The sequence below is a fragment of the Setaria italica genome, chromosome IV (assembly GCF_000263155.2).
Source record: "Setaria italica strain Yugu1 chromosome IV, Setaria_italica_v2.0, whole genome shotgun sequence".
In the NCBI taxonomy this organism is placed as follows: Eukaryota; Viridiplantae; Streptophyta; class Magnoliopsida; order Poales; family Poaceae; genus Setaria; species Setaria italica.
Genome location: NC_028453.1, coordinates 23,819,785 through 23,843,708, shown reverse-complemented (window position 1 = coordinate 23,843,708; position 23,924 = coordinate 23,819,785). Strand labels below are relative to the sequence as shown.

General features: G+C 42.4%; 1 protein-coding gene and 1 long non-coding RNA gene across 2 annotated transcripts; one reads left to right on the top strand and one right to left on the bottom strand.

The window, feature by feature from the left end:
• The first annotated feature begins 2,931 nt into the window (after positions 1–2,931).
• Positions 2,932–23,443, top strand: LOC101767046 (achilleol B synthase). Its single transcript, XM_004965394.3, has 18 exons — positions 2,932–3,194; positions 10,055–10,240; positions 10,673–10,762; positions 10,877–11,065; positions 12,048–12,132; positions 14,336–14,502; positions 15,300–15,488; positions 15,986–16,099; positions 18,031–18,153; positions 18,241–18,360; positions 18,806–18,904; positions 19,673–19,729; positions 20,519–20,565; positions 20,662–20,805; positions 20,894–21,071; positions 21,988–22,062; positions 22,192–22,275; positions 23,010–23,443. Exons 1-18 carry the CDS (start codon positions 2,997–2,999, stop codon positions 23,124–23,126), a joined length of 2,262 nt encoding a protein of 753 aa, XP_004965451.1. The 5' UTR covers positions 2,932–2,996; the 3' UTR covers positions 23,127–23,443.
• Positions 6,489–9,094, bottom strand: LOC111257000. Its single transcript, XR_002677350.1, has 2 exons — positions 6,827–9,094; positions 6,489–6,751 (listed from the first exon to the last, which is right to left on the bottom strand). It is a non-coding gene; the product is annotated as an uncharacterized LOC111257000 (long non-coding RNA).
• Positions 23,444–23,924: the final 481 nt, after the last annotated feature.

Genomic DNA, 23,924 nt, shown 5'->3' with positions numbered 1-23,924 from the left:
AGCAGGCGGGGCGGCGACCGGCGGTGGGGAGGCGACGGGCGACAGGTGACGGGGGTGGGGAAATAGTCACGGGTGGGAGGGAGGAAACAGAATGAAACGTTTTTTGTGTAACAAGTGGCATTGGTGGGTAATTACCCACCAACTCCACGAGGAGGTTCAAAAGAGGTTGTTTTGGAGCAGCAAAAGAGGTGCTCCAAAACTCCAGTTCCATTTGCACTACAACTCCATGGAGTAGGCTGCTCCATGGAGTTTTGGAGTTGAGGTGTTTGGCTGGATTTCTTGGTGGAGTTGCTGGAGTTCTGGAGTGGAGCCATGCCAAACACCCCCTTAGGGAAATACTCTAAGGGAAGAGCTGCAACTGATCCGTTCACTTGTGGTTCACGAACTGGTGCGCTAACAATCACCAACAAGCTCCGGTAGGGTTGAGGGGCTAGCTTCAATGGTGGGGGAACCTTGGGAGCTCCTCCATGGCTTGGAGTGGAAGAGAGAGAGAGAGAGAGAGAGAGAGAGAGAGAGTTGTTTTGGGAGAATGAGAGGGATAGAGAGAGATGCAAGATGCTCTAGTCGGGTTGAGAGGGGTGAGCTGACGTGTGGGGTCCGCGGGAGCAATGTGGTGCAACAGTTCTACGTGGGCGACACACACCAGGGTGTGCTGGCGAACCGTCCACAAGTGAGGGGCAGACTATCCGCAGATGATGTGGCGTCGTGCTCGATTGAGGTCAATGTGCTAACGTGTACGGCGAATAGTGCGGCCCACAAAGGCGGACTGTCCGCAGTGCCAAAGAGGGCTTAGGGTGTGTTTGGTTGGACTGTGGCTTTTGGAAAAGTTGTTGTGAGCAGTGGGCTGTGGAAAAGCAGCTGTGAGAAAGCAGCTGTGGGAAAAGCAGAAGACCGTTTGGTTAGAGGAGCTGTGAAACTGTAGGCTGTGTAAAAAATACCTGTAATGCCCCTAAAGGTCTGTGAGTGTGTTTATATGCAAATTGCTCGTAACAAAATAATGCGTTCACTAGTTCAAATGTAAACCACTATTTTAGGAAGAAACAAAAAATAAATTTTATATGTTTTTCATCCATTAAAGTAATTGGTCCACATAAATAGAACTATATCCATCAAAAAGTTCTATACAAGGATGCCAGCCCTCAACATTACTCTCCTCCTCTCGCACTAACCAAAGCATCAGCTATCCTAGTACGAATGGTATTCATGGTATCCTCATTCTCCACATCGTCACTATCATGCTCCTGGTCAGTCACCAGGAGCAGGGGCAGGAGCCGGCGATGGGGGGCGCCGGCGATGGGGCGCCCTCCTGTTCAAGGGGGCGGCGGGCGCTCGGGGGGCGCTCAGGGCCCGACGGGGGGCGCTCAGGGGGCGACGCGGGCCCGGCAGCTGGCAGCGGCCGTCGGAGGGCGGCGATGGAGCCCCGGTGGCCAGGGGAGGCGGCGGGCGTCGGGGGCCGACGCCGGACATCGGGGGGCGGCGATGGGGGCCCGGCGGCAGGCGGCAAGAGGAGGAGGCGGTCGTCAGGGGGGCCGGCGGTGAGCCTCAGGGGGGCGGCGACGAGAGCCCGACGGCGGGTGTTAGGGGGCGACGGCGAGTGTCGAGGGGGGGGGCGGCGATTAGGAGGCGGCGGCGGCCGTCAGATGGCCCGGTGACGGCGGCCCGGCGATGGGGGACGGCGGCGGGCGTCACTGGGGCGGCGGCGGGGGCCCGACGATGGGGGCGGCATATGTCTTGTTATGAGGATATACAAAGCCAGATTATATGTGCAATATTTTTCTGGATTTGTTGGTCGCATTAAAGATAGCAATAGCTTAAATGCTCACTTAATAAATAATCAGTAAGTGCTTAATTTAGGAGCATCCTATATCGAGCGAGACAGATTAGTTAGGTCTTAACACTGGTCAAGAAAACTGTTGGGCAGTAGTGCGTCCCTGTCCATGTGCGTGATATGAAGAATGGTGTGGATGAATCTCATAGATAGGGGTGTGTGGATACCCCATGCTAAAGTTTAGCACATGTCACATCGGATGTTTGGATACTAATTAGGAGTATTAAACATAAACTAATTACAAAACTAATTGCACAGATGGAGTCTAATTCGCGAGACAAATCTATTAAGCCTAATTAGTTCATGATTTGACAATGTGGTGCTACAGTAACCATTTGTCAATAATGGATTAATTAGGCTTAATAGATTCGTCTCGCGAATTAGCATAGGAGTTCTGCAATTGGTTTTATAATTAGCTCATATTTAGTCCTTCTAATTAGCATCCGAATGTCCGATGTGATACTGCTAAAGTTTAGCCCATAGTATCCAAACACCCCAAATTCAAAAAAAATAACTGCAGAAGCCAACGATTTGATATCTTGCAAGCCTGGCTTGATCATTAATTGATAGTAGTTGCTAGGCTGGCTTGATCATTAATTGCTGGAATTAAATTGAAGGACGGCTGGACCAACTGGGCGAAAGGGCCGGGTGAAACTACAGTGACCCAAAGTGGAGCGACAATCGAGAGACACGTATACAGACTGCAGCATAGTGGCCTTGTCGGTCTCTTAACGCTGGTCAAAAATATTGTTGGGCAGCAGTGCAGTGCGTGCCCGGTACGGTGCATGGTCTTTGTTTAGTTCATCCCAAATTCCAACTTTAGCACTATGAAAAAGAAAATTTCCCATCACATCAAACTTACGGTACATGCATGGAGTACTAAATGTAGACGAAATTAAAAAAATAATTGTACATTTTTGTTGTACTTTGCGAGACGAATCTTTTGAGCCTAATTAGTCAATGTTTGGATAATAATTCACAAATACAAACGAAATACTATAGTGTGCTACAGTGCTGGCACAGTAATTTTAGCACTTCAAATTTTGGCAACTAAATAAAGCCATGGTCCTGCTCCTTCTATAAAGAGAACCGGCGTGGCAGGTGGCAAGCAAGATTTGCTGGGCGCTCTCTCGCTCGTAGACTCCATCCGTACACATTGTTGGCCACCATGTGGAGGCTCAAGGTCGCCGAGGGGGACAGGGCATCTCTGAAGACGTCCAACAACTTCCTCGGCCGGGCGGTCTGGGAGTTCGACCCCGACCTCGGCACGCCGGAGGAGCGCGCCGAGGTGGAGAGGGTGCGCCGGGAGTTCACCGAGCGCCGCTTCCAGAAGAGAGAGGCCTCCGACCTTCTCTTGCGCATGCAGGTATTACACATAACAAACAGTAAACCTTGCCATATACCAGTTCATGTCTGGAACGAGTTGTATACTTGTATGTAGTCCAGCATTCCTGGGTTTTGAGAAATCCGCTAGCCATGGATTCATAGACGCTTTTTAAGAGTTAGGACCTACTTTTCTGGCCACGCTTCTAGTGAAAACCCGTTACGTTTCTGTTTTTGTTATTCCATTAGTGGCCTCATGTCAGGAGAATAGAAAAGATAGATAGAGCCAGAGCCAATGGTGAACGCTGATAAACAAAAGAAAGTGGAATAGTGTCTTGCTCCCCCTGGTAACTAAGAGACGACAACTTTTCGAAGAAGAACAGATAATAAAGTCAACTATTTCAAACTTCGGTTCTATACTAGGTGGTGTTTGGTTCAATTGTGGTAACGTTAATGGTAACGGAAACGCATCACGGTGGTATCAGAAAGAAATCAAGCGAATACGTATTCTGTTTGGCTGCGGCAAATGTAACGGGATCCTTGTGTGGTCACCGAACTACCGAAGGCCTTCTCCCTCCTCTGGCCGATTTCTCTGCTGATCACCGATGGAAACAAGCAACCTGGGACTTCGATGGAAAACAGCAGAACGCCGGGGACCGGAGGCAGCGGCGCCCGCGGTGCCGTCCATGACTCGTGCTGTTGCCGGTGCCCTTGCTCGTGATGGCTGAAGATGGGCTCCCCTCGTTCCCCTTGGAGGCAGCGGCCATGGACGGTAGCATCAGCATAATTGCAGCATGCCGGTCGCTCTCTCGGCTGCGGTCGTATCCGGCAGCAGAGAACCCACCGTGGTGGTCGCTTGAATGCTTTCTCCGTTCCAAATTACTATTTATTTCAATTTTTCTAGACTTATATTTTTGAATTTTTAAAATTGATTTCTAGGACGGTCATATGTAGGGACGGGGGCAGACCTACTCCTAAAAATCGATTTGTAGATGTGGGTATGCACCCACCTCTACAAATGGTTTATTTTTAGCTACGAGAAGTAGTGGCAGTTGGTGTGCCCGACCCTACAAATTCTAGTTCCTAAAAACAATTTTTTTAGTATTAGTTTGAGAAAAAAAGGTTGGAGAAGATCATTATGTAGTGCCAACTTCTCTGAATTTCATTTGTACAACCCGAGACACAGGGTGCACAAATGTTCAAAACATATCATGTTTGGATATAAAAGCAACAATAGATTAAGTACTATTAAACCTACTCTACTAAGGCCTATATTGTGAAGGGTCAGGACCTATATATGTAGGTAATGGATCTATATCACATCGTGTCTGAATTTGTATGTCACGCGTAAGGAATGAATTAATGTGGATATGCTGGGAATATTTGATCTTCCCCCTCCCTTCGTTTTGTCTTGACAGGTGGATCTTTTGTGAGGGTACATATGTATAACTCTTGGTGAGAATTGACCTCAATTTCATCACTCTTTGTACTTAGATTTTCTATCTGTATTAGAATAAATAACTCAAAAGTTGCTTTTCGTCAATATACAATATTTCAAAATTAAGGCTACAGATGTGATGGTTATGTTCAAACTCAAATGGAATGGCTCATTTATACTTGTTCAGATGAGCAGTCAATTAAATGCATTATTTTGAGCCTCCAATATTTATTGACGGAATAGGATGTTATAGTCGGTAGGACAACCCATATTTATGCGCCGCAAGGCGGCAGCCATGTCCTAGCCGCTCGGACCGCCAGCAGTATTTATGTGCAAATAGAAGGACGTTGCAGCTCAAGCATTATCTGATATCCCTAAGCTCCCATTTCCGGTTTGTATGATCGTCAAAGTGTCTTCTCTTTTAAAAAGGAAAACCTTTGGGCATTAACTTTTGTTTCATCTACTCATTTTGTCCTTAAAAAATAAGTCATTCAAGTTTTGTTATAAGTGAAATTTCTATAAATTTGACTAAGTTTGTACTAAGAAGTACCGATACTCATAAACCTATATTTTCGTAATAGACTTATTTAGCTGATATTTTGGAACATAAGTTGAAACAGACAAACTTACTCTAGTAATAAAGAGTTTTTACAAACGAAAGCTATGTATACCGATATACTAACTTTTTTTTTAATGAACCGTATCCTACGAGTTTCTATTGATATAGCAGAAAAAATACGAGACTACGACTCAGAAGGTCATAGGCAGGAAAAGAAAAAAAGAAAAGAAAAAAACAAACTAGACTTGGCTAGTTGGATTGAGACATCAACGCGGGTAACCACTCAACTCGGAGCCGCCAAACCACCACTCCACTCAACAACGACAGCCGAATCAAAACCTAATCGCGACATCCACCAACATTCTCACTCTAATGTAGTCGCCGAAACCTCCAGACGTGACCCTACATTGACAGGAACTCGAGGGAAACAGACCGCATCGCACCAAGAAGGCCACCGTCATGCAGGACCATTCATCGTATTGCCGCTGCAAACACCTCACTCCACCAGATAGAGTGATACCACCAGATCCAAACCTCTCACCAACTACCTCGCAGTCGCCACCATGATAACACAAACACGCGGGGGCCTCGCTACATCCGCTGTTGGACTCCACCTCTCTCGTCGCCTCAAAGAAACACCGTGTGCGGGGGTCTCGCCACGTCCGCCATAACACTCCACGTCATAGATCCGTTTCTTTTATCACTATCGGAATGGTGAGCAATGTTGCCCCGCTTCTGAAGGTCTCCATCAAATAGCCAAGCTACCGCCGCAGGTCGACTTCGCTTCATTGCTCCACCCGCACACATAGCTTCCACCGCCGTGACAGTAAGCCAAAGTAGTCGCTTGCGCCGTTTTCCGACGATGTACTGCACCAGAGTAGCCCAGCAAAGCTGAGCAACCCACCACAGTCCGTTGCAAGCCTAGTCATCCTAGGATGCTATTGTTGCAAGTGCCGTCCTTCGACACAGTCCCACGCCACACTAATAGTTGCCAAGCAACACCAGCAGCCGCAGTCCGTTGCAAGCAGCCAACCCGACAAAAATGCGACAACCCCTAACCGCCACCAGAACTGCAATCGCCTCCACATGAGCTCAAAAACCCCTATCAAGCTTGTCGTGCTGCACCATGCCGTCTTGCCGTGCCACAAGCTCGTCGCGATGGGGCTGCCACCACCGGCTACAGCCTCCCATGATCAATGCGTCACCAGCAATGCCACAAGCCGAGTTGGCTCTTCTCCAAGGAGGGGACGATGCTAGTGGCGCCGTCGTCGCTCCTCCAGAATCTGGACAGGGTTTTCACCAGAGAACCCCGTGCAACAGGAATGGTCACACATGTCGTATACAAATATGGACTTTTAGAATAGACTAGCAGAAACGTCTGCGTGTTGTTATGGATCCTACCCATTCTCAAGCCAATTCGCTGGTGAAAAAAAATCCATACAGAATGGATCGTTCTTTTGTGAAATTGAGTGTGCACCTTTTTGAAAGTTTCGGAGATGATGACTTCCACTTACTCTCCAACATGTAGCCTCCATCCATTTTTTGTGTCAGTACGGCGCTAGGGAGCCTCCATCCATTATTCCTGTCAGCACAGCGCTAGAGCCTATATAGCTCACAGGTCAACAAGAAGTTTAATCGAAGTCAAAAGACTTTAGCTCGATGGGCTATTCTCTCGTACCAGTTTGCTTTCTAGGGCACCGCGGCTTGTCGTATGCTCCTGCGCCATGCTGCCTTCATAGGTGGAGCTTCCCATACAGCAGAGTGAGGTAGTTGCCCCCAGCTACTAACGAAGTAGAAATCCATCCTCCCCCATGGTGTTCCTGGCGGCCGGAGCCGCGGAGCGGCGCTGGAGGCTCTATCGCGTCGCACAGAGCCACAGACGGAGGAGGAAAACAAAGTCCGTCTTGGGTCGGTGGTTGCATCCAAGTAGATGGCCCACTTGTGTTTTGGCCCAGCGCATAGGTAAAAGGCCCACGCTCCAACTGTGCTTTGGCACCAGCCAGCCACTCGACAATAGCGTGCGTCCATGCCGGTCGCTGATTGCAACCGCGCCGCCTAGACCTGGTGCGGCTGTCCTGGCTGGCTGCTCTGTTCTGTGAATCACTGGCGTCAGGGGAGATCAGTGAGGAGCCGCAATTTTGATTCGTAGGAAGGGAGAGCGAGTTAGCAAGGGGAGCGGCGGCGACAGCATAGCTGCTACTGCTGGGCGGCGCCGAGGAGAAGCAGCGGGTTGGAGTCAGCATTGGCTACGCGGCTGCACTGCTGCAATCGGTTCAGTGGCAAGGTAGTCGGCTGTGGCTCTGCCGTGCGATGGCTCAGGATGTGCGCCTGTGCGTGCGTCAGGGCGTGTGTGCGTGGAGGTTGTCTCCGATCATGGCTCAAGTGGCAAGCAACGAGCGCAACGGCCGGCACACCAAATAATATCTGCCCCAGCTAAAAAATTTGGCGAGCTCCGCCGCTGGCTGTCTTGTCGTAACTTCATCACTCTTACGAGGCCCAAACATCTCCGACGCTTGCTACCGCTTCCAGCTTTTTAAGTTGACGCCGCAACTTGCGCTGCACTCCCTGGCAGCCTTGCTCGCTCACTTGCATGCCAGGGTGTTGGCCCGACGGCGGAAGTAGCATCACGTTGCCATCCATGCCCCCCAACCACACGGGCGCGCCCGTACCACCACTAGTACATCTCCATCAAGCAGCCAACAAGCTAGGCACGACTACCGTGTTGTCCTGTCTCCACCATGGTCCTGCTCTAAGACTTTAGCATTGCGGTACTCCTTCTTCCCTACTTCCTCACCAGGTCGCCTTCTCGCCGTGTCCGGACAAGCCCACCCTGGTCACACCCATCTTCCGGACCAAGGTCCGGCTCCACCTCGCAGTGCACACCGTGGTAGGCTTCGTCATCCTAGCGCTCTACATCCTCGACGGGCTTCGAGCTGGGGACACGGTTGGCGTCGCCACCGCAGCCCCCCATGTGTTCCTCCTCTCCATGTAGGTGTCCACCAAAGGCATCATGGTGGCATGGCTGGGCGCATTCTTGCTCCCTATTAGGGTTATAGTGCAGCGTTCGAGTGGCTGCGAGAGGAGCTACAGAAGCACAATGAGCTCAACTGGACCACCCATGGTGGCAAGGCGGGTGTTGGCCTCGATTCGTAGCAACAGTTCGATGGTGATGATTGTCGGCAGCGAGCTTTAAAAGGCTGGGTGCATCTTGATACTGGCTAGATGGGGAGGGAGGAAAGGATGAGCACTGTGCCACCGGCACCGCATGTTGAGTCAGGAGCTGCGGTTGGAGACAAACTGAGGAAGGGAGTGAGGGGCGGACAATGAGTTGTGCCTACCGTCGAGCACAAACGGGTGGGATAGAGGCATGAATAGGAAGTGCCGTGAATTTTGTGTTGAGGGTTAATTATGAAAAAAATGAGAGATTTTTTTTAAAAATGTTCATGACAGTTGTAAAAAACACGCGGCACTTAATATTAGGTAGGTATAGATATATATAGACTAAGGAGGAAAGGAAAAAACCTTGGTACCCAAAATAAAAAACCTCTGGGGCAAGATTTCATTGGCTCTATTTAAACCAACAATAAAATAGAAAAATAAAAGGACTAAAAACATCAAATCTAGTTGCATATCGAAATGTGTGTATCTAGAAAAACCAAAATGAATACCAAAATAAATAGTAATTTGGGATAGAAGGAGTATAATGCACAAATAAATGGTAAGCCATTGTTAATGAAAGTACCAATGTGTTCAAGGTCCTAACTAAATAGTAGTCGTGGTAGACGGCAGGCGGCAGCCATGAACCATCGCTTCCTTTTGTTTACTCCACCCACGCCGCCGCCGTCGTTTCGGTTTCACTCGCGTTCCCTGCCGCACAAACCGGCGCCGGCGCCCGGCGGGGTCCTCATGGTCGCCATCCGCCGTCCCCCGTCCGTGTCATGGAGCATTTAGGTTGGACGCGACGCCTTTCCAATGCGGAGAAGACGCCGCCACTTGCTGCGATTCCGTGAGTTGGTCCCGGACCCCTTGTCTCTCCTAACCCCATTTGCTCCTGAATCCTGATGTGAGCGAAGTTAGGACCCTGGCGTGAACTAGTGAATATGAGCGAATAATTACTCAATTGGACTACGAGTTTTGATGCTGGATCTTCAGATATGGTTTGCTGTTTCCTTTACATTCCTGCTGGGTCTTGTTAAACAGTAGTCAGTATCAGTCAGGAAAGGCTAATCGTCCACATGCAGAAATTAGTGCTGGTGTTTAGTGGTCACTCTTGAGTCTTGATTTCTCATGGGCAAGAAGCAGGAAAGATAAGTGAAAGTGTAGTATTGGATGTTGTTGTGAATGATAGACAATTTGTTACTGCAACCTTTCAATCATACAATGCTATCAGAGATTAATTAAAGAAACTCAACCAGTTAGGATTTTTTTGAATTGTACGAATTTCAGCTGGAATTCTTAACAGTTAGATTATTTCTCTAATTTATGGCAGAAATGCTGGTTCCTTTCAAATAGGTGGGTAGTTTGGGGTTTCCTTTAACAAATTTTGTTGGTATGGATGGAGTCCAACATTGAAGACCTGAAATCATGCAATTGCTGATTTTTTGCCATGAGGATCACCCCATATAGCCTCCAAACTCTTGCCCACAGAGCCACTGGAGGCAAAATCATTAACATTACAAAAGAAATTCTGTTGCTGTCCCTTGTTATAGCCTAGATGCTTTGCATTCAATGCCCACAGATTACTAGAGGCAAAAACCATTATTAAAGTAATGATTGTCAACTTGGCATATTAATATAAAGATATTAGTTTTTTCCTCTATGTTTTTGTTGTATATTGTGTGCACTTGATTTAAATATTTCTTGATTTTACCATAAATTATTTACACTTAACTATACTCTATTGCAGTATGCAAAACAAAAACATCTTCAGGTGGATCCTCCACCCGCCAAGCTTGCAGAGAATGTACAAGTCACAGAAGAGATCATACTAACATCATTGAGACGAGCTCTCGCTCAACATTCTAGTCTGCAAGCAGATGATGGGCACTGGCCTGTAGATTTCAGTGGCATTTTGTTCATTATGCCTCTCTTGGTACGCATTTTATTTTGAATTGACACCATCAGCCGACCTGCTTGCCCAACTTAATATATTCTGTAGGTAACATTTATATCAGGCGATTCATGTTTGATTATGACAAATGCTGACCAGTTTAGCATTATTGATTAATTAATGACAAATGCCAGCTAGAGCCACCATGAAATCTGAGAAATAAATTGTTATTATTTATTTCATATGCCCTCCATTCCAAATTGTAGGTCGTTTTTGCATTTCTAGTTTCATAGCTTTCGCTATTTATCTAGATATACACTATGTCTAGATACATAGTGAAAACTATGAACCTAGAAATGCCAAAACGACCTACAATTTGGAACGGAGGGAGTAGTTTACAAGCTTTAATAAACAGTGACAATAATACTTTGGTTGAATTGCGCACAACATTATGAGTATTCTTTATTTTTGCAGGTATTTGCTCTATATATCACTGGATCACTCAATACTGTCCTATCGAAAGAACATCGACGTGAGATATGTCGCTATATTTATAACATACAGGCATGTAGATGGCATTTCCAGCTACTTTCTAGTAATATCATTTGGTCAGCTGTGAATTACTTTTCTAGAGGTGGCATATTATAATAAAGTTTGTATGTAATGTGATCATTGTAGAATGCAGATGGTGGTTGGGGTAAACAAGTGGTGGGACCGAGCACCATGTTCGGCTCATGCTTAAACTATGTTACCTTAAGACTTCTTGGTGAGGAGAGCACACATGACGCTTTGACCAAAGGACGCGAATGGATTTTATCTCATGGAAGTGCAGCTGCAATACCACAATGGGGAAAAATATGGCTCTCGGTATGCCCTCTTAATTTTTAAAAAAAATGAAATGTTTGTTACATGTGAATGTAAAAGCCACTGGGGTTCCATGTTGCCTGGGTTCCATATGTAACATCCCATAGGTATCGTGCACTATATTACTAAAAGGGCGTACCTAGTGCGAAAGCTCCCACACAAGGTGGGGTCTGGGGAAGGGAATTCCTAGACAACCTTACACTTGCAAAATTCTTTTAAAATTCTGCAAAGAGGCTGGTTTGAACCCAGGACCTCCGGGCCACAAGTGGAGAGTTTTACCACTGCGCCAGGTCTGCCCTTCTATCATGCACTATGTTACTAAAAATAAATATTCTTATAGGTTTGAAGAAATAGTAGGTAAAATCCGAACTATGGAAAATCCATAGTAAGGGGTGTGTGTTGTGTGTTTGTATGGCCATTTTGGCCTTTTTCTCCTATCTTAATGCAATGATACGCAGCTCTCCTGCATATTTGAGAAAAACTATGGAAAATCCGTTAAGATACAGGGATGTATGTGTGTTCTAGCTTCTGATTCTATCATTAAACAAACCTAAAGTTGTTTTAAAACCTTTGATATTGGATATTAACTTTACCTCATTGTTGTCAATTTCAATTATCATGCAAGAGCACCTCAAACTTCCATTTTGTACATAAAGGTAATTCCAATTAGAGCTTAATGTGGCCATTTTGACATGATGGGGCTTGTGCGCTGTGATGCCCAAATTATTTGTTATCTATGATATTCTGAATTAATATCAATGAAATTCCACAGCTATCTTAATTGGATTTGCAATTAAAATTAAACATATTATTTAAATTTCTGTTACACTTTTAGCATTTATTGGTTTCAGGGGTGGGGTGGGGGGGGGGGGGGTCATACTGGAAACAGGATGCCTAGAATGCCAATTGTAGTTATGTTTGTTTGTAAATTATAATTTTTTGACTTGGAAATGACTAATTCATGGTCGCCTTTTTTTGAATGAAGATGATAGGCTTGTATGATTGGTCTGGAAATAATCCTATAATTCCTGAACTATGGCTCGTCCCTCACTTCCTTCCAATACATCCAGGTACTTATCTTTTCTCATGATAATTATAGTTGAAGCTTTGGTATAGGTAATGTCCAGCTTAGCACTGAAGGTTTTGAAGAGAAACCGGAGATATTTGGGGAATTGAGAGAGAAAGACAGGGGTGGCAGCGGCCTGGTGGCTGGTGCACAGGGCTAGATGGCGGACGGGAGTAGTGAGGATTTCCCTTTATAATTGATTCTTGGCGCACTAATTTAATGGACAAGAAACCTTGTTATAGGCTCTGGGCCCTGGTCCAATTAGTTCCATGCTCCAATCCTGGTCTGATAGGGGATCACTGACCATAACAAACTCAAAAATGCATGGTGAATTTACCTTTTTCATTTTATTATTATTATTGCTCTTGTGGCTGTTGTCATCAATATGGTGTTATAGATGTGCTATTTGAAATTGATATGGCTTAGTAGATGGAAAGGGTAGCAAAGAGGCGAAGGCGAGTTTCCCTCGCAAAGAGGCTCTGAACTGCCAAATTATATGGTTTAGGGATTATTCTTTGCTTAATCTCAAATGGTTGTGCCTGGTCCAAATATAGAGCAGGCCCTAATAAACATGGCTAACAATCTTAAGCTAGCAACCTGTTAACAGCTGAATCCTATCTCAACCAAATAACCAATAACTAAAGGAAATCGAGTAATTCATCTCAGGTGGTGGAGTCGGCTGCATGGTCCCGGCCTTATTCCTCCTTTTCTTCCTGAAGTAGTTTTTGTGTTTTTGCAATGTGATGCTTTGGGGGTAAGAAACTAATGGTCAAGGTTTAAGGCAGAGTTTCTTTGGGTTGTTGTGGCCTACTAAATTAATCAGATCATTGGTCAATATGTAACTCTAACAGAGATTTGTTAATAGCTTACTTATTGGTTCAAGTCCATGTTTCACCATGAATTGAAATACAGAAAAATAATTGAATGGGAGATCTGATACGATAACGTTATATCTTTCGCCCCTGTTGTTGCACTGCACTGCACCTCTCATGGAGCTTGTTGCCTCCTGCACTGCACCGGGCTTGCTGTGTGCACAATGAGCTAGGTTGAGGCCATTCACTGGCTGGATCCACCCCCTTAGCACATAGGCTGAAGCTCTGCTTGTTCTTAAATGTTGTTGGCCTATGTCCCTAACACCACTTGTCAGACCACATGGACCTGGTGCCGTCGCTGTGACTTTGATGCTTGCCGTGAGTGAAGGGGGAACCACGCCAACTAGAGCCGCAGTCTCTAGTGCTGTGCTATGTCGTGCTAACCTGAAGCCATCCTGAGCTGTGCTTTGGCTTCTCCATCCTGCTCTCTGTACCTTGTTGGAGCTCCAGGATGATGGAACAGGGCTGCCATCAAGTGAACTGAAGAAGCAATGTGTGCAGCTGCTGTTGGGAGATTGGGATCTTAACTCAGCCTCTGGATTTTGAGTGATTGGGGTTTAAGAGAAGAAGAAAGCAGACATGTCTATGTATGTCTTTTAGCATCTCAGTTGTCAGCTATTTTAAAGTAGTGGTGAGGGAAACAAGGATTCGAACCAGTTGCATTACATTGGAGGAAATACCAATTTTTTGTGGCAAATGTGGGAAAACTTATACATTCGATGACATAGGTGGAATTTTCTCATCTTCTTTGATGTATCTAAAAAATATGATCCTTCAAAATTAGATTGAGATCCAAAATTCTAGGTAAATCGGACCCCAAAAGTTTATATAAATGAAAAATTAGAGGTGCTAACCACATAATGAACATAAGTTTTGGAATACTTTTAGTTGAAAAGGTGGAATTTTGTGAAAGTCACACTTGCATGAAACAAATAAGATATTTATCTGACACCCTACATGCAGATTGGTGGGTATATTCAAGACCCACAGCTGTGTAGATTACATTTGAGTGTTTGGGGTGAGGGAGTTTACTCCCTCTCTCTTGTACTTTTCTTATTCTTAATGAAATGATACGCAGCTGTCCTGCTTGTTCGAGAGAAAAAAGAGCCTGTGTGAGGGCGATAACTAGTATTATAAATCCTTATTGCTATGGTAATAAAATGTTCCTTTATCAGGCTATCTCATTCTCAGACACCATATATTCCTACTTGCTAACAGAATAAAATGTACCATTGTAAATAGTCTTATTCTCTGACATTATGAACCTTTTATATTTCTTACTTGCTCTTAAATCCTCCATTTTTCTGATTAAAAAGTAGATTTCCCCTACCACAGGACGATTTTGGGTCTTTACCCGCATGGTTTATTTGCCTATGGCTTATCTCTTTGGTAAGAAGTTTGTTGGACCAATTACACCAACCATATTGGCATTGAGAGATGAGCTCTATGGTGTACCATACAATGAGGTTGATTGGAACAAAGCTCGTGATAATTGTGCTAAGGTTCGTTTTTATTATGTTTTTGTTACTTCTGCATGGAATTTTTAATTATCCAAACAAAACATATTGGATAAGTTGTTCGATCTTAATCAGTGAAAGCAATATATCTATTGGAAATAGTGGATACAATAAATCATTTCTAGAAGATTCAAACATTCTCCAACCACAATCTCAGCTATTGGTTGGGTATGTAAACCTTTTTTGAGTGTATCTTAATGAAATGGCACGCAGCTCTCCTGCGTTGTTCGAGAAAAAAAAACTTTTTTGAGTAATATGTGCAAACGACTTTCATATTTGGCACTGAAGAAAATGATCCATTCAATCAATAAAAACAAGAAACGTATTAGAAATTTCAGCTTTCGCTACCAACTCATCTATATATCTTATTTTGTAATCTGCATTTGTTGTCCATGAAATATGTCACAGAAATTTGGGCCTAGAGACCCCTATATTGAGCTTATTTGATAGCTTCAGTTGTTAATTGGTTTGGATCATAATACAATACTCAAAAATGTTAATCCAAAGATATTTTCTGCAGCATAATAGCACTTGAAAAGGATATCCATATCTTAGCTTCAGTTCTATATTCCCCCATAAAGTGTTGATCATTTTTGTCATAAAAATGTTATATTCATGTCCGTTTTTTTGCAAGAGATTATGTTCATATTTTAGCTTCAGCATCATGATTATATATAAGAAGCTAGATTATATAGAGCCTTTCTAGTATGTTTAGCAACAAACATTGATTCATACAATTTCAATTGCCTGATTCTCAGTTATTTCTGTTTCTGTGCATGCAGGTGGACCTTATCTATCCACGGACAATGGCACAAAATCTTGTATGGACTTGCCTTAATAAAGTCGTGGAGCCAATGCTGAATTGCTGGCCAGTAAACAAGTTAAGACATATAACATTGAAAAACATCATAAAGCATATCTACTATGAAGATGAAATTAGTAAATACATATGTGTATGTCCAATAAACAAGGTAATATTCTAAAAAAATATTGGAGAGTGATCTGAGTGCTGATCTTACAAAAGGGGGGGGGGCACCTTTGCTACTATATGATAAATTTTTTGTGATCTCTGCTAATTTCCCTTCATTTCGGCAAATGCAATACTTTTTGTTTGGACCCAGGCATATGCTGAATTAGCCGGATTCGATAAATAGTATAATATCAAGCATAATCCAATCTTGGAGATTGGCTCAGCCCATCATCCTGACCGTTGTTCATCTATTTGAATTTCTTTTACTAGCTTACAGAATGATGCATTGATTCTTAAAATTTTGGAGTTCTACCAAATATATCTGTAACGGCCAAATGTAATTTGGCTAGCTTAATATAGCAATATTACCCATCCTCAAGTGCACTTGTCTCAAAGTTTAAAGGGTCAAAAGAGAACCATTTCTTGCGGATGACTGAAATGATTTGGACAAGAATATTTATAATAATTTATAACTGCTTCTCAACCCTTTGCTTGTAGGCATTAGATATGATTTGTTGTTGGGCAGAAAATCCAAATTCAGATGCATTCAAGCAGCATCTTCCAAGGATATATGATTTTTTATGGCTTGCAGAAGATGGAATGAAGGCACAGGTACTATCTTGTCATGCCTTGTGCAGCAATTGTACTACTCGCCATTTTCTTGTTTTTTGTTATTGAGAAGCTTTGGCTACAAATATTAGATATGTTCTGGTTAAGAATTTATCAATACGAACCTAGGTTCAATGAAACTCGTAACTTCTGTTCAACACTCACTATTCATGACTTGATTGTTTAGCCCCCTATTTGAACCCCAAGCACTACTTTGTCAAAGATCATAACAGGCTAACAGCAGAGCCTTTATAATTTCACAAATATGTTTCTACAGTGCCAAATGCCACAAATGATGCCAGTATTAACATCTACACCAGGCCTTACACTGGTTTCTAGTTATAGCCACATTTCAATTGGACCGTTAAGAACCCATAATATTGAGGAAAAAGTCCATTTTACTCCCCTCACCTATTTACTTTGTCCATTTCACCCCCTCAACAAAATATTGGCTCAATTTATTACCTCTTCCTATTGAAACCGGATCAATTTACCCCCTCAAATGAGATTTCAACCCAATTTTGTCCATGTGGCATGGTTTTGACCGGTCTTAGGTTGTTTGGACGACTGACGTGGACTGCATGTCACAGATGAGTCGAGCACCGCATCTAGCATGCAGAATTAAGCCTGGCGAGCTGCAGCCTGCAGTGCCGTGCCGCGCCTCGCACGTGCAATCCAAGCTGAAGCGCTGCGGCTCGTACGGCACCCTGAGCCCTGCGCACCTGGCCGCCTGGTATCTCGCTGCTTTGCGCGCACATGTATTTGGTGCTCGTCTCGTCAATTACCATGTCATCTTTTTACCGTCCACACAATTTAGTCGTCGTCAAGAACTCTTCCTTGTTCTAGTGTGCAAAATGATTCGGCATGGAAATAATGTGCACAAAAATTCAAACTGAGATTTGGTCCCGAGCATGGAATAACATGTTCCAGTGTGTGATCCTGCTGGGACTCATTTTTAATCTTTGTCAGATTATTCAGTAGGAATAATATGCTGCATGATGTGCTTCATGGATCACTAGGTGTCAGTTCTGTTACTGCAATTGAAAAAACTTTACTGTGTAACATTTGTATTCATGTGAAGTTGATGATGTCGCATGCATTGCCCACGTGAAGATGCTCACGTTTAGCATGATGGGAGTACAGTCTGCATTATCCTCGAGGCTTGCAAGTAGAGCGGTGTTGCCCTGGATTTTTGTTTTGAATCAAAACGACGTGGCGATTGACGAGACGAGCGCCAGATGTATGCGCGTGCACAGCAGCGAGATATATACCAGACGTAGGGCTCGGGGTTGACCTGTGACTGCGAGGCGTGGTGCCGCGCTGCAGCTCGCCTGGCGCGAGGGAAGGACGCAGGCTTAATTCTGCATGCTAGGTGCACGGTGCTCTGCTTAGCTGTGACATGCAGTCCACATCAGCCGTTAAAACAACTTAAGACTGGTCAAAATTATGCCACATCAGCACAACTGGGTTGGAATCATATTTAAGGGCTAAATTGATCCGGTTTCAAACTTTCAATAGTAAGAGGTAGTAAATTGAGCCAATATTTTGTTGAGGGGGTGAAATGGACAAAGTAAATAGGTGAAGGGAGTAAAATGGACTTTTTCCTAATATTGATCATAAAATGACTACTACCGTAGGACCATAAATTTGAACATTACCATTCTTGATAGCATATTACCAAAATGTTCACCCCAAGTCATGTTCAAGTCTATCGGATGCTTGGACAGTAGTCTAACTTTTTTTTATACATAAAATCCTAATTGGGTGGGCTATTATGTTCAATCTTTAGATTACCGTGGCTATTTCCAATCACAATGATTTATTGGAAAGGTTGTGTCCGATGGCCACTTACATGTTCATTCTATTTCTACAGAAGCAACCCGTTCTGTTTTGTTAAGACTTAATAAGCATTGTACAAACACTCTCTATAATAGGTGTATGATGGTTGTCCAGCCTGGGAGACCGCTTTCATTGTCCAAGCCTATTGCTCAACAGGTCTTGTTAATGAGTTTAGTCCAACACTCCGTAAAGCTCATGAATTCATTAAATGTTCACAGGTTCAAGTTTCCTATTACTTATTCTTATATATTGTAAAATAAGCAATGTTTGCAAGAGCAAATCTTTATATGCATATCTTTATGTAGATCCGTGAAAATCATCCTGACTATGAAGCTTACTACCGCCATAGATCCAAAGGTTCATGGACTCTTTCAACAGCAGATAATGGGTGGAATGTATCTGATTGTACTGCTGAAGCACTCAAGGTCAAGACAAGTTACTTCTGATATTTCTCATTTCTAAAAACCTTAATTATGTTCTTCCCTGGTAAAAGTGTGCGTGATATACCTTGACATAATAACATAGTACTCTTTCAGCCATTATCAGTCAAAAAGTAGTTATGTTACGGTTTGCATACTTCAGTGGTTGTAGTAATAAATCACTGTTGGATAAATAAGACGTGCACTAGTGAAATACACATGCATTACAAACACTATAGTTCTTGATTTATCTTCTTTATACTGTGTGTAATGTCAATGCTTTTTTTCAAACAAATTTACAAGTGCACTCACATATGCAGGTTTATCATTATTCATGATTATATGGAATATTTTTTAGTGCCGTTATTATGTTCAAATATTTGTAATACGTCACATGTCGCTAGTGCTCATTCAAAGTTTCTTCCAGTAACACTCAGCTTCATTTCTTTAGGCACTGTTATTGCTATCAAAGATCTCTCCAGATCTTGTTGGGGATCCCATAAAAGGAGAAAGTTTGTACGATGCAGTGGATTGCATTCTCTCTTATGTGGTATGACTCTTCTTTAAATGATTTGTCATGTTCTTATAGCTATAAACTCTTAAATCTAAAGTTGGCGTAATCTGGCTCGCTACTAGCAACTTGTTTGCAACCTCTTCTCTCACCTGCACATGTTCAAACGGTTTTAATTGAGTGAGTAGCACTATTTTTCAATTTTTAAATGGAGAAGATTTTGTCGACAAATGCCACCCCATTGTGGGCAGTGATTCAATCCCACTTGGTGTAGTCCCTTTCATCAGTTCAACATGAACATATTTTGAGCAATGGAAAGATGTATTGTACTGTATAATGGCATGGATAACTTTAGGGTTGAGCGGAGACTAATTTGTCATTCTTGCTGGATTGATTATGGAGATATCCATTTCATTAGTTCAACATGACAAAACTCACAGGAAAAAATAGATAAGAATACAAAGGTTATCTCTAAACCATAGAACACGTCGATACCGAAATAATCCCAAGGAATAAGTACATTGATGATGCTTACATCTGATTTAGAAGTAATGCTGCACCAACTGGTCTCTTGTGAAGGGCGCGTAGCTGCTATATCATCACTCATGCAGTAGTATCCAAGGTGCCAAAGTAGAAAAAAATGCTGCCGTGTTTTCTGCTACACAACACAATTGCTTGTTTTTGTATATTTCCAAATTTACTGAAATTGTTGTTTTCTCTTTATATGATTCTTTACCCAGTTTATGAACAATTTAGTGATGTACTTGACATCTAAATTTATTGAGCATGTTTTTATGTTTATTGAAGAATGATGATGGCACCTTTTCTACATATGAGCGTAAAAGAACCAGTCCTTTGTTGGAGGTGAGTATTTTTATTGTTCTTTTTTTTTTCCAGGAAAACAAGTTTTGTAACTTCCATGTTTGAATATAGTTTTTCGTTCAAAAAAATATAGTTGAAATGAATAGAGAATTTGACCCGATGACTTCCATGTTTAGAAATTCCACTCTCTTTCTAGGTCTTGCCATAAATAAGACAGATAGCCCACTCCGAGCTTATTATATTACAAATTATTTGTTTGGGCAATTGGACATACAAACATAAACTGCAAGATGAACTTTCGCTTTCAGGGTTGTGCGCAGCTCAAACAATAGTTGGCACAACCAAGTAGCTTCAGCAACTGCATTTGCGACAGCCCGATACTCTGCTTCAGCACTTGAGCGGGAGACAGTATTCTGACGCTTAGATGGCGGCGCGCTAGGAGATGACAGCATAACGTGAATCCGGTGAAACCCGGACTCGTGATACCATGAAAGCAATGAATATTGCGTGGAATAGTAGATTGGATTGATGAGGGTCAAGGGTACAGCTTATATGGTCAAGGAGATCGTGGATTAGGTTTATAGAAACAGAACCATCCGACGGATATCCTTGCCCAGTCTCGAATCAATCTATCCCTAATGGCCGGCAGAAGCCAGAGGCACACGACACGCCTGGGCCTGCCATGGGCCGAACCACACATGTAGCACATATATATGTCTAACAGTGCATGGGTGTGCATTTTGTGTAACATTTTTTCGTAATACCAAAATGCTATTCTCGATAATAATTTCATGCCTGACTGCACACTGACTTGGAATTTGTTGGCAATAGGTTCTCAACCCTTCGGAGAGCTTTATCAACATTGTTGTCGACTATCCGTAAGAAATGAAATATCCTCAATAGTTATCAATGCATTTGATTCTTATTATTTTTTATACATGGGACCTGATTTGTTGTCTTTAACCAACTCATAGATCTGTTGAATGCACTTCATCAGTGCTCCAAGCTCTAATTATGTTCAAAGAGCTGGATCCAGGATACCGCAAAGAAGAGATAGGAAATTGCATTAAAAGCACGTCCGAGTTTATTGAGAAGGAACAACGGAAAGATGGCTCCTGGTCTCTGAAATCATCTTGTTTGTTATCTGCAAATTATTCAAACTTTTAAATTATGAAATCAATAATTAGATTAATTATGATCCAACAGGTTTGGCAGTTGGGGTGTATGTTTCACTTATGGAATATTCTTTGCTGTAAAAGGATTAACTGCTGCTGGAAGAACTTATGAAAATAGTTCCTCCATCAGGAAAGCATGCAGCTTTCTGTTGTCAAAGCAGCTACGTACAGGTGGATGGGGTGAAACTTATCTTTCTAGCGAAACTGAGGTAACTGTTAATTTTCGTTATTTAACTGTAACCATGTGGAAGGTTTGCTCAGGTTATGGTATATTTCTAATTTTTTTGAACTTTAGATGCATGATATTATCTCTTAGCAATGTAATCTGAGTGAAAACCATTTACTGAGTCCAATTCTAAGGTGCTTGTTTTCATGAGTCTTTGTTTTTGTAACGACAAATAACATGTTCAATTGCCTCTAGGAAACTGAAGAAATTCGAATCACTGATTGACGAATAATTTGGCAGGACTAGTATCTTATTTCTCGATTGTATTGAGTTATCTTGGCTGTTGAAAGGCAATCAACTGCTTGTGGTAACAGTTGTACCCAAATATATGTTGACTTGGACAATCCTTTTTTATAAAATAAAGAAGTTATTGTATCAGCTTCTGTCAAAATATATGTGATACCATGCAACTGAGACAAAATATTTTGTTGTCTTTTTGGTTTTTTTATAAATCCTAGCTTCTGTATGATATGTAAGTATTGTCAGACCCATGTGGTCTAAACATTTTGTTTTGGTTTTGAATAAAAAAATGGAGGCAACTGTATGATTACTGCTGGTTCTCCTAACCTATTTAGTTGTCTCATCACGGGTTTACATCAAGCACCCTTGGTTCCTATATTATAATTGCATACAACAAGCTCTTAGTAATATAAATAATGTCTACTTTTAATATATATTTGATACTGAAAAAAAATAATTGGTCATGTTTTTTATATGAATCCTTTACTATCTACCAACTTATTGGAAAATTCTTTATCCGCATCATGACTTTCCAGATAACATTATGCGATATTTGATGTTGGGAGCTGTACTATATCTCAAACATGCTTTTTTAAGGAAATATTGATTGCTCCAAATCTTAATGAATTTTATCATGTCTTCCACTTTATATTTGGCAGTCGTACGTGGAGGCTAGTGGTCCTCATGCAGTAAACACTGCTTGGGCAATGTTGGCTTTAATTTATGGTGGGCAGGTATATATTTTGCAAGTTACAATTGTCACAAATACATTATTTAATATTTATACTTCCCAAAAAAATACATTATTTATAAAACTGCTATGATGGCTGCTTATTATTTCATATCATGGGCATGCTATACAGGTGGAACGAGATCCAACACCTCTATATCATGCTGCAAAAGAATTGATCAATATGCAACTAGAGTCAGGCGACTTTCCCCAACAAGTAATTTATATTTATTTTTGGCTTATAGAAGAATTATAAGTTTAGCACTATGATTTGGTTGTTTTCTTCTCTTTCAGCTAAATATTTATTTTGATTATTGTTCTTATAAGGTCTCAAGATATAGAAACTTGACTATTACCTTTTGTAACTTGGAACAAGTCTCCTCATAAAGTTATAAAATTGTAAAGATAGTTTAAGTGACAAAGCTAATGTACAATTTTTCATATATGTCCATTGTAGACAGTTCTCAGACATCTATTATCAGCCCTTTTAAGTTCACTCATATTTTATAGAGTGAAATTAAAGAACATCAATGTAATAACAGTTTATTTTGGGCCAGAACCCAGTTTATTTTGGGCCAGAACAAGAAATATTTAGGCCCAGTGCAATGAGGCCTATGCTCTGCTCCGGAGGTGCAGCCTGAAATTGCAACCTGCCTACCAACAATCCCACTCTACCATCCATATGCCATGTACTTACTATTGATATATTGATCAAAATTTCATTTTCTGTGAATAATGGATATATTATGTTTATGCATTCATGGAGGAGGACTCGACTTCTGGCCATAAGACTTGGGCATGAATGCATATAACGATCCCAGAATGTATACACCAATATTTTTTTTTGTCAATTGACGCTTGCCGTCCTGCCACACCTCAACATGTATATGTTCTAGTTAGACCTGATGGTTCTACTCCACTTACTTGATAATACCTGTCCTTTGATTGCAGGAACACGTTGGGTGCTTCAACAGTTCCCTATACTTCAATTACGGCAACTACCGGAACCTGTACCCGATCTGGGCTCTTGGTGAATTTCGCCATCGGCTTCTTGCAAGAAAGAATTGAAACCAATATTCTTGAATCGTTACATACTTACATCCCTGCAACTAAGGGTAACTGAATCTGCAAACAACAGTTGAAGCCGTGTATATCTTGCATTTATTCCAAAGGCAAGCAACTAAGAAACAAAATCAGATCCATAGTAAATGAAGTCTAGGATCTGCATATACTTAACAAAGAATCACAAAATGTTTGGAATTGCAGTTATATGTTAGTAACTGTGCTCTGTATGGTTATTTTCTGATAGCGAAAAATTGATGTACATCCTGCGTGATATGCCCTTCCCTATCTGCAAATAAAGCTGCCGTGCTTTCTCGTCTTTATGATTTCTGAGTCAATGTTTACTAAAGGTTCGGGAAAAGAAATGGCGTGCAAATCCGAAGGAACAATACCAGCGCACAGAAACAGATATGATGCCTTCGCTCTGGTTGACTGGTTATACACATTGGAAAATCATGACCATAAGCAACCATAACCTGAATGTCACTATATATGAATTTTGCTCCAAGATGTTGGCCGCTGCCATGAATTTTTCTGGCTGATTGAAGAAAATTTGCATGCTGCTCTTTAACATTATTTGTGCATCAGTGCTGCGGGTGTACGGAAACGCTGTATTTCATCACCGGGATTGGGGATGATTTGGCGCGTCACATTATGATTGCTAAATACTTGGACGTAAGTCTTTCGGCAGTGCAGTGGTTTTTTCTTTCTCGAAACACGATACATACACGCACGCACGCACGCACACACTACACCCTATTAACACGCGCATGCATACTACCCCGTTCAAAGTTTGAACCGAAG